General features: G+C 60.0%; 1 protein-coding gene across 4 annotated transcripts; it reads right to left on the reverse strand.

Annotated features, from left to right (window-relative positions):
* Positions 1-1,197: 1,197 nt before the first annotated feature.
* SNAI3 (snail family transcriptional repressor 3) lies at positions 1,198-10,332 on the reverse strand. 4 transcript variants are annotated; one of them, XM_070613963.1, is made up of 3 exons: positions 9,884-10,332; positions 6,422-7,280; positions 1,198-4,330 (listed from the first exon to the last, which is right to left on the reverse strand). In XM_070613963.1, exons 2-3 carry the CDS (start codon positions 7,152-7,154, stop codon positions 4,149-4,151), a joined length of 915 nt encoding a protein of 304 aa, XP_070470064.1. In that variant the 5' UTR covers positions 7,155-7,280; positions 9,884-10,332; the 3' UTR covers positions 1,198-4,148. The 4 variants fall into 4 exon arrangements, with proteins under 4 accessions (XP_070470064.1, XP_070470066.1, XP_070470063.1 ...); XM_070613965.1 differs by having other exon boundaries at positions 6,422-7,039; positions 9,884-10,047; XM_070613962.1 differs by having other exon boundaries at positions 6,422-7,039; positions 9,728-10,019.
* Positions 10,333-10,830: the final 498 nt, after the last annotated feature.

Here is a 10,830-nt window from a genome sequence, read left to right on the forward strand (position 1 = left end):
TCTCAGCCTGAGTCTTGGCAGCCGAGGTGCTCTCCCTGGAATGTTCCGCCATCCACAAGGTGATGGAGGCCTGGAAACTTTTGTTCCATTGCACTTTGCCAGGGAGCTATACTTAGCCACCAAGTGGAGGCCAGGAGTGGGTTCTCTGAATATAGATAGTAACAAGTGGACTATTTTCAAACTTCCAGAGAACCCCCCAGAATATTCTGGGCCAAAATGATATTTATAGACCCCTCTGGGCTTCTGGAAGGGAGAGCACAGCCTTAGCGCGTCGGCAGCTTTCAGGAGAGAGGTTTCTTTCAACAAGGAGTGGGGCAGGGACTGGGCCACTGAGAGCCCAGTGTCCCTCTCACACCTGTTTCCAGGCCTTGAGCTCGGTCACAGCGGCCGGCGCTTGGAGCTGAGTCAGAAACCGCGGAGGCACGCAGCCCCGGGGGGGTTATGTCCTGTGTACTGTGGGGCAGTCCCGTCCCCAGCCTGTCCCTCACCGTCCTGGGAGCACTTTCATGCTGTGAAGATGCCGTCCCCGCCTTGGCGAGCTCGCCGCCTGGTGTTTCTCTTCTCCAGAAGTCTTTGATTTCTTGGGCTTCTGCTTTCGCCCAGACTCAACGGACTGCAGTGGAAAGCCCTGCGTCCCTCTCCTCTGGCCCCGGGCCTCTCATCCCTCCACCCCTGCTCCTGCCCTGGAGACGGGCTCTGACAACACCCCTGGAATAGTGCCATCAGAGAGCCTTCTTTAGGGAGAAAAGTGAAATGTGATGAGTAAAGTTTGGTAGGAAAAAGAAGGCCTATATGTGAAGGGATTCAGATAGCAGCCCCCCAACGGAAGAGCCAGCCAAGCCAACTTCACCCGGGGTCAAGTGTGGACTGGAGTCAGAGCCCCTCCTGACTCCCATTTGTAGGTGCAGTGAGAGGGCTCCAGAGACCCAGCTTCTCAATGAGCATCCCAGGGAGGACCTGATGCTCAGGCAAGACAGTGAGGCAAGGCGAGGTGGGGAGCTGGGCCCCAAGTGGGCGGCGTGGCCCACGGTGGGGACATGGTGGCCTTGCTGCAGTTGGAGTGGCACGTGCCCCACTCATTCCATGTCAGGTCCCTGGCAGGTGATCAGGCTTTCCCTCCCCCTCAGTCACCCCCCCCCCACCGCACCCCTGCCCTCCGCCAGCCCAGATATAAATATAAGAGCCTTTTCCATGGGCTGGTGCAGAAGGGCAAGCATTGGGCTTTATTTTAGGCCTGTGAAATTCCCTCCTTCATACCCAACAGGTGCATCGCCCCATTTAGATATTGGGGCCCAGAAATAGAACACAATTTACAATATAGCTTCCTTCAGGCATCTGGATGCTATCAAAAAAAAAAAAGAGCCCTCCTGTGAGGTGGCCGGACGCGAACACAAGTGAGGCTGCAGCTCTGGCCTCACCCGGCCTGAGGAGGGGCTGCCATGCAGCAGAGGGGCCTGGAAGACAGTGGGAAGGGAGGGTCAGCAGGGCCCCTACCGGGAGATGGAGGAAGTGAGGGACAGGCGCAGGCACGCGCTCAAGGGGGGGCCATATGTGGGGAGGGGATCCACATGGCCTGGGAGCAGTAAATCCATTAGTTAAAATCGACTGTTCCTTCGAGTCTTTATGGACTAGGGGAGAAGAGGATTCGACGCTTTCCTTAAGCTCAAGCACAGGGACCCACCAGGCATCTCTTAGCAAACCATGTGTTCTCACTAGCTGTTGGGGTGAATGGTGTCTCCCTCAATTCGTATGTTGAGGTCCTGACCCCATAGCTGTGAATGTGGCCTTATTGGGAAATAGGGTCTTTGCAGACGTAGTCAAGTCAAGACGAGATCCTTAGAGTGGGCCCCAACCCAAGATGACTGGTGTCCTTAGAAAAAGAGGAAATTTGGACCCGGAGAGACACGTACACAGGGAGACCCATGTGAAGATGGAGGCGGAGATGCGGGTGATGCTTCTACAAGCCGAGGAGCATCAGAGATGCCAGCAGACCAGCGGGAGCCGGGGGTGAGGCCTGGGGCAGACTCTCCCTTGGCCTCAGAAGGAACCAGCCCTGCCGGCACTGTGGTCTGGGCTTCTGGCCCCCAGACGGCGGAGAATGGACTTCTGTGGTGTGAGGCGCCCGGTCTGGGGGACTTTGTTACAGCCACCACGGCAAACTGATACATCACTAAATGGCACATTCCCAGCCTGCAGTTCACGCCGTCTGTCCCTCGAGGGACAGCTGATCCCTGTGGCGGAAGGCAGCGCTGTGGGCCCAGGAATGGGAGCCTGACTTCCTCAGAGAGTGTCCTCATTCCACCAGCTGATATGCAGGCTGGAGGAGGGGCTCTCCTAGGTGGTCTGTTTCATTAAGGTCACCCTTGGTCCAGAGTAGCCCAAGATCAATGTCGTTTCCTCTGGGATGTCTGCAAGACCCCTCCAATGGCCGTCATCAAACCAGCTACCCAGGGCCCTTCATCCCTGACGAATGTCAGACAGAATCTTCAGGTGGGGACCGCCAGGGCTGGGACTGCAGCCCCCGGGTAGCTGCAGAGTAAGGTCCCCTGTGCCCGGGTGCGGTCCTGGTGAAGTCTGGCATGTCCTTGCGCGTGGAGAGGAGGCTCAGCAGGGCTGGGCAGCTCAGGCCCGAGGGGCCTCTGCTGCTTGCCATGAGGCTGCCTCATTCTGTCCCTCGGCCGGGGCCAGAAGTGGAGCCGCCGACAGCAGGCCAGGCTCCCACAGGGACAAGCAGGTAGATGTCCCCTCCCAGTGTCAAGGACTCAGTCAGTCACCGTCAGACTCAGGCCGCCTTCCTCCTTCTGGGTGCCACCCTCCAGGGTCCAGCCAGAGACGGCTAAGACACACTGGCAAGAGGCAGGACCAGTCCAGCGGGTGACCGGCCCACGTCTAGGGGTGAGAAGAGTCCCCATACAAGAAGGGAATGCCGCCTCCAGGCAGGGCAGGATGCTGGGCCAGGTGCCTTACGGGCCGGCATCCGGGCCGGCTTGGAAAGGCGTGTGTGTCTAGGGCAGGTGCTGAAACAGCCCCTCAGCTGCAGTGCAGATGGCCGTAAGGATCCAGGAGAGGGGGTGCAGACACAGGACACACTCTGTCCTCTGAGACTTTGGGGAACAAGTGCCTGCCAGCAGACCCATGGCCTTGCCTCCGCCCTTGGTTCCCAGGCCCCTCACACCCCTCACCCCCAGCGTGAGTTCACGCCCCTCAGTTGTTCCTCCATGCTGCTTAATGCCGTTCCCATCCCCAGCCTGCCTCCGGCAAGCTTTGCTCCGATCCCACAACACTTCGCAGCTCGGGGCCCTTGCCCCAGTGTCCCCACTCTGTGGCTGGAAGGGCCCAAACTATCCAGGACTCCTGCTGCCCCTGGAAACTTCTCAGAGCTCGGCCTCCTCCCTAGACCAGGGGTTGGGCAAGACTCAGAACTTGAGAGGACAGCGGGCAGGGCTGTGGGCCTCCCAATGCCCCACGGTCCTGGGGGAGGCCTAGCTGCATCCTGACATGCCTAAATCCCCTACTGCTGCTGCATCTTCGGGACAGCCGGGTGAGGTGTGTGTGTGTGTGTGTGTGTGTGTGCATATGTGCGTGTGTGCACTCGTGACAGGAGACACCTGGGCCAGATCCCAGCAAAGGCACGTGGAGGTGAGCCTCGAGCTAGCCCTGCCCACGAAGGCTGGACCGTTCGATGTGCTCAGCACGAGTCAGAACTGTGGGTTTCGGGTTGTGAAGGGATCCAAAGGTGGCCCGGTTCATGAGCTTAGCAGTAGGAATTGTCCGCGCCGGCCCCCAGCTCCCGGCAGTCTTTCCCTCTTGGAAGAAGAGCATAGCAAACCAGAGCAAGCTGAAGAAGAGCGGCGGCTCTCGTGTGGATGGAGTCTTCCCGGGGAGAGAAGTGTCGTCCCTCTCAGGGGCAGGTGGCCGGGAGGGCTGCAGGAGCCCCGGCTCACGCTAACGCCCACCCTCGGGGCTGCTCCGGAAGCGGGTGGCGAGCAAGGAGAGGAGACACGCGGCCGAGCGGGAGGCCGGGCCCCTGCCCTCCCAGGATGACCAGCTCCTCTGGGTCCCCAGGCGGCATGGGGCTGCCAAGAGGGGCACCAGCCATCAGCTCTCGGGGTGCGGTCCTGTCCCTCCTACCTGCACCACGGCGCCTCTCAGGACCCGGGGCAGCAGCCCGACTCCGCGTGGCGCGCCAGGAGCGACATGCGGGAGAAGGTCTTGGCGCAGCTCTTGCATTGGTATTTCTTGGTGTCGGAGTGTGTCTGCAGGTGGGCCCGGAGGTTGGAGCGGTCGGCGAAGGCCCTGCTGCAGTGAGAGCAGGCATACGGCTTCTCCCCTGTGGGACGAAGAGGAGCCAGCTGAGCGACCATCGGGGTCCAGGCGCAACGGCCAGAACAGTACCATGGGAGGTGGCCCCAGGGCTCAGGGGTCCCTGTTTATCAATGAAGAACCCTGTCCTTCCCCCATGGGCCCTCACAGTGATTCCCATGCGTTGACCTTCACTGCGCCTCCCTGGGAGATGAGCGACGGGGGTAGGGGCCTCAGCACCTGCACCAGGAGGAAACACCAGGGCCGAGAGGCCACAGGTGACCGAGGTCAGACTGCCACACCTGCGCAGGACTGCAGCATCTGAAACCCTTCCTAGGAGGAGGGATCTAGCACATTCCTTTGCTGGACCCACCACAGTCGCTAGATCTTTCTCTGCTTCTGCCAGAGCCCTCCCAGGGCCCTTTGCGGCCCAGATCTGACCGGGAGAAGGACCGGCAGCCTTCTGGCAGCTGTTCCCGCCCCCTGAAGGCCAGTTTACTAAGAAGGCGGGCTGGAGGGATGGGCCCTCATCCTGGCACAGGAGGCAGCATCCAGGATCAGCTTCCGATCCTTGCAGCCTCCAGGCCACCTCCGATCAGGAGGACTAGAGATTTAGACAAAGTCCTTCTGTGGGGACCTTGGTCCCAGGATGACCCGGACAGATGTTGGAGTCAGGAGAGTCATCGGACCCCCTCTGCCATGTGGAGTGGCTTCTCGTCCTGCAGCCCTGTAGTCCTGACAGGGTCCAGCCTGCAGTCCCTGCAGGGCCCAGTGCTTCTGCGTCCCTGCTGCCCGACACCGGGGCCGGCCTCCTGCGGGGCCTCCCGGGCTCCAGACCAGGAGTCCTGAGTCCCTGACCTTGTGTGATGAGGCGCTCTGGGGACACTCTCAGTGAAGAGTCAAGGAAAACAAGATGGGATTTCCAGCCTGGAGAAAGGCTCCAGCACAACCCTCCTTCCCAGCCTCCACCCAGGTGTGACTCAGAAGATTCTAGCCACGGAGCCGAGACCTCAGGCTGAGGGAGGCGCGTTACAGAAAGTGCGTGTTGCAACTGCGGGCCTGCGGCCGAGACCAAAGTCTTCCTCCTGGGCCGTCTGTGCCCGTCTCTCACTCTCACGGTGTGCTCAGCCAAGACCCAGACTCCAGGCGGAGAGCTGGGTTGAGGTCCAGTTCAGAGCAGGCCACTTGTGCTCTTTCTAGGCAGAATTTTGTAATCGGCAGAACGAAAAGGCTGCCGCGCCCAGGCTCCTTCATCTCTGAGCTCCGCTCCCTCTGCCCACTCTGTCTCTGTCTTCTTCTCCCTCCACAGCTGCTCCTCTCCCCATCATTTTGCCCTCTGCTCTGCTGGCCGTCCTCCCACCCGTAGACAGGTTTGCTCCCAGATCCCAGCCGCCATCTCTGCCCTTCGGACAGGCTTGTGTGACCCCGTGCTCCTCGCCCCCAGGCCAGGCTGTCTCGCTCCCTTCTCCTGCTGCTCTAGAATTCTAGAAGGCTGTGGAATGTGAGAAGTCAGACCCGACCGCAGCCCTGCACCTTCTGTACTTTGCTGGGTGTTATGGGTTGAATTGTGTCCCCCCAAAGAGATGCATTCACATCCTAACCCCCTACCTGTGAATGTGACCTTATTTGGAAATAGGGGCTTTGCAGATGTCATCAGGTTAAGATGAGGTCACAATGGAGTATGTGGACCCTGAATCCAATATGACTGGGTCCTTATAATAAGAGGGAAATCTGGACACAGGCACAGACAGGGAGGAGAGACCGTGTGAGAACGGAGGCAGAGGTTGGAGGGAGGCTGCCAAGAGCCACGGACACCTGGAGCCCCCAGGAGCTGGAAGAGGCGGGAAGGACCCTTCCTAGAGCTTCTGGAGGAAGCGTGGCCCTGCCCACACCTGGATTTCAGACTTTGAGCTCGAGGACTGGGAGAGAGAACATTTCTGTTTTGAGATCCTGGTTTGTGAACTTTGTGCCGGCCGCCCTAGGACACCGAGCCACGGGGAAGCAGAGGCTGGGTGACCATCCATCCTCTTGTTTATAAAATTAACCCCTCCCCTCTTCCAGCCCCCAGGTCCCACCCTGCCCCAACCAGATCCCTCTCGTGGACCCCTCACCGTCCCACCTGTGTGGGTCCGGATGTGGCCCTGCAGCAGCCAGGGCCTGGAGAAGGCCTTGCCGCAGAGGGTGCAGACGCAGGGCAGCGTGTGCGTGCGGACGTGCATCTTGAGAGCACCCGGGCTGGCGTATTCCTTGTCGCAGTACTTGCAGGTGAAGCAGCGCGGGGCCTGAACGTGGCAGTGCAGCTGCCGGTGCCTGGCCAGCCCGGCCGGCGTGTGGTAAGGCTTGAGGCAGTGGGAGCACTGGAAGCCCCCTGAGGGGCGGGGGCCCCGCTCAGCCCCCAGCAGTCTGTCTGGAGCCTGGTCCCCATGTGGGCCCAGGATCGGGGGCCACCGTGTGGGCAGAACCAGCAGCGGGGGAAGGTTGAGGTGGTTCAGGCTGTCTTTGAGGGGTACACTGGGGGCCCAGCCAGCCCGAGACTCTGCCCAGCTGACTTCCAGGGGGTCTGGCCCAGAGACCCCCCGAGCTTCCCTGTTCAGTGGGAGGGGCAGGGAGATGCGAGCGACGACAGAGGTGCAGTCCCAGGGCCGGGCGGGGCCAGCAGGCGTGGCAGGGGCTGCCTTGTCTGGGAGGAGTAGGGGCACCACAAGCCCCCCGCAGGCGGCGCAGGAGCCATCGGTTTCTGGAAGGTGAGGAGAGAGAACAAACGGTGGAGGCTGAGTCCCAGGCCTGCGCTTCCCGTCTAACTTCCTGATCTCATCTCCTGGGAGATTGCAAGACGGAAGATGCCAGACCATCTTCTGGGCCCACCACAGCTTGGCATGCGGGGAAAGGTCCAAGAAGAGGGAGGTGTTGGTGAGGGAAGTGACGACGACGGCTGCAGCCCGGAGACCACGGGGTCTAGAGGAGCAATCTCAGTTCCTCTTTAAAAACAAAGAAAGAGCAACATCTTACAGGATTCTAAAACAGCCGTCCTGGGGTCAAGGAAGGGCCCCTCACCACCAGGGCAGGGCACGCCCTGCCTCTGAGCCCCGACCCTCCTCAGGACCAGCTCGGGCGGCACCCTCCAGGCTCCCATGCAGTATTCATTCACAACACTTGGCAGCAGGCCACCGCGTGGAAAATAACTAATTAGGCTCCAGTCACCTCCTGATCACCCCTCGCCCATCATGACGTGGGTGCACTCGGCCCCCTGCCAACACTCCCGGCCAAGGCACGCTGTCCTGGGCGGTGTCACACTGCCTCCTGGATGGGCTTGCCCTCAGGCTGCTGCTCCCGCATTTGTGGGCCCGCATGCCCTGTGCTTGACCCAGAGGAGAATGGCGGAAGCCCCCAAAGTGAACAGGTTAGCAGGTCAGAGTGAAATTCTGCATTTCCCCGAAGCCTGAGTCTCCACACAGCCGTGTCTTACCATAGATGTTGAAATAAATCTCTGGCTCCGTTTCTACCTCTGGGCCAAGGCTTAGGGCAGAGAAAGACAACCCAAGGAATGGGAGAAAACATTTGCGAATCATCTATCTGATAAGAAACTAGTATTCAGAATATATAAAGAACTCTTGCAACTCAACGATAAAAAAGACAAATAATACAATTTTTAAGTGGGCAAAGGATCCAAACAGACATTTCCCCAAAGAAGATATACTAATGGCCAATAAGTACAGGAAAAGATGCTCAACATCCTTAGCCATCAGGAAAGTGCAAACTAAAGCCACAATGAGATGCCATGTCACACCCACTAGGATGGCAACAATTAAAATTAGACAATTACAAGTGTTGTGAGGATGTAGAGAAATGGGAAAGTGGAAGGGTTCCCACCCTCCACTCTCCCCTAACCCCACCATCTTCCACCCCAGTTACAAAATCGGCAAGCCAGGTTTCTGTCCTCCCAGAAATGAGGGCAGGGCAGTGACAGGCTAGGAGACAAACCCTGTCCAGGAGGCCAGTGCCAACCCCAGAGGGAGGGCAGGGGAGAGGCAGCCACGCTGGGTGCTCCTGATCCCTCACTTCTGCTACCCCTTCCCCAGTCTTCCCCATAGCCTCTGGGTTGGCTCACTTTTTTATTCATTCTGTAGGTCAGATTCCTAGAAAAGACTTGTCGTCAGGGGTTCCCTAGGGAGGCCTAAAATGGCACTTATTTAAAAGGAGAGAGTGAGAGACCCCAGACCTAGCACCTCAGGTCTGTCCTGGGGTAACATCCTGGCAGAAAGGGTCACCGTGGCCACCCAGCTCTCCAAAAGCTAGAGCCACAGTGAGGAGGAAGAGGATTGGGGAGGGGAAAGTAGAGGGGGAGAGAGAGGGGGAGAGGGGAGCAGAGAGTGCTAACGGGCTATGAGGCTGTTCTTGACAAACCATCAATCCTGGGCCTTCCTCAGCTGCTCAGACGTGCACATTCAGATGGTAAAGTGGGCTGCACTGTATGACTGGGCTCTAGGCAATGTTTTTTAAACTTTTAAAACTATAATCCATGTAAATTAAATTTTCCATCATGTATATTCACATATATGTATATATCTGAAACAAAAGTTTCCCTTACCATAAGCGCTGCACTCTGATGGCTTCTGTTCTAGTTTATTTTATAAAATTGCTGGTGGTGACATTGAGTTGAGGAGCCAGTCCCAGGAGGCGCCCCCTAGTGGCAGTGGCCTCTGTGTTGATCCTGGGACTCCCTCCCCACTCCGGATCTGAGTGCACTAAAGGCTCGCAAGGGGCACCTGGCCTCCTCAGTGTCCCTCCTGTCCACTCCCTCTGAGTCACTGAGAAGTCCCCCAAAGGGTCTCTGCCCCAAGAAGCTGCTGAGCTGGGGGAATGGCGCTGACCATCTAGAGAGGCCTTTGTCCCAGGGACTTCTCATGTCCCTGTGCCTAGCAGGGAATGCAAAAGAGTGGCGAACGCTGGGTCCTGGAGGCTCATCTCCCCACTGTGCCACCGGGGGAGGACTGCAGCTGCTCAGCCCATCTGCCCCGGGCAACCCCCACTGGGGTGAGGAGAGGCAGAAGGGAAGGAGGCCCACAGGAGGGGTGAGAAGGCGTTGGGGGGCCCAGAGGAACGCTGGACGAGCTGAACCACTCTTCCCCTCCCCTCCGCTCACCACCCTAGCCAGGATGCTCTGGGGGAGCCCTCAGACGGCAGCCCTAGGTCGCCCTCCGTCTCTCTCCTCACCATCTGTGGGGGCATTCCCAAATCTCCTCCACCAGGAAGGCGGCTCGGGGATCCCCTTGGCTGGGATGGGGGCGCGAGGCCACAGGGGGAGAGCCCCCGAGTGACTGGGGGCCTGGAAACTTCTCTAAGTGGGGAGAGAATCCCCACCCGCTCTGCCCGACGAGCAAGTGGTTCCTGAAGTGGAAGAGGTGCCCGCGGGCTACCTACTCACCTCCAGCCCCAGGGTCTTGGCCGCCACCGCCATGCTGGCGAGCTGACTCCTCTCCTTCCACCTGGGACAGGTGTCCCAGTTCCCGGGGCCGCCCCTCCCGCCCGCCCCGCGGGAGCCCGAGCCCTGGGCGTGGCCTGGGGAGCGGGCATCCCCTACCTCTCTGGGTCTCCAGCCGCCCGTAGTTGGGGACCCTGTGGCCGAGGTGCGTTTTCACCAGGAAGGAGCGCGGCATGCTGCCCTCGCGGCGCGGTCCCACTGCGTCCGCCGGGCGCCCGCGGGCCGCGGCCGGCAGGTGCCGGGAGGGCCAGGTTCATTAGCATAGCGCCCCGCCTCGGCCAACCAGCGCGCGGCGCTGCCGGGGCGGGGCCGCGGGGCGGGGCTTCGGGCCACGCCCAGGACAGGTGCGCGGCCGCGGGGGAGGGAGCGCGTGGCCGCCAGGTCCTCCCCACGGGACTTCGCTGGCGCGCGCCGCGAGTCACACCGACCCCTGGGACCTGGCGCACCCACCCACCGTGGACTAAAGGGCGGAGGTCAGGGCTGGTGGAAGCCGAGCCGGGCTGCCGTCCACACGGCGCGGGAGCGTGCGCCGAGCCCAGACTGAGAGAACCCTCCGGTCCGGCCGGGACACCCGCCCCACCTCCTGCGCAAACCCGCCTCGGTAGGATGGATGAGCGCGAGCCCAGAAGTCTAAAGCTGACGCTGCTGACCAGCCATGGTGGTGACCAGGGAATCAGCCAGCCTAGGAAGCAGTGGCCCTTTCCTGGTGGGATGAAGGCCCAGAGCGTTCCCTCCCTCTGGGGACAATGCTTTAGGAGCTGGCCCCAGGCGTCCAGGAAGCTCGTTTGGTTGGGAGAAGGAACACAGCCTCCAATTCTGGAACTCGAGGGGGTTCTCACATGCCATTATGGGAGGTTTAATCAAAGACGGCAAAGCGTGTGCACCTGCAACAGCCTAGTCTGTGACCTGGGTGGCCATGTCCCTCCTTCTGTGTCCTTTGGAATCCTTAGTGCCACAAAGAGCTGGGAAAGTCAGGTCTGGGTATCTGGTCCCTTTTGATGTGGACATTTCATGAGTTCAGGGATCAGATGGGGCCGTCTCTAGGT

This window comes from Equus przewalskii, chromosome 3 (assembly GCF_037783145.1).
Source record: "Equus przewalskii isolate Varuska chromosome 3, EquPr2, whole genome shotgun sequence".
In the NCBI taxonomy this organism is placed as follows: Eukaryota; Metazoa; Chordata; class Mammalia; order Perissodactyla; family Equidae; genus Equus; species Equus przewalskii.

Bases quoted from the DNA above. Each gene is read 5' to 3' on its own strand.
- SNAI3 (XM_070613962.1), bottom strand. From the start codon at position 9,959: ATGCCGCGCTCCTTCCTGGTGAAAACGCACCTCGGCCACAGGGTCCCC. The intron at 7,040-9,727 runs GTGAGTAGGTAG...CTCACCTTCCAG, and splicing joins CCAAGACCCTGGGGCTGGAG to AAACCGATGGCTCCTGCGCC. The intron at 4,331-6,421 runs GTGGGACGGTGA...TTCGTCCCACAG, and splicing joins CCACATCCGGACCCACACAG to GGGAGAAGCCGTATGCCTGC.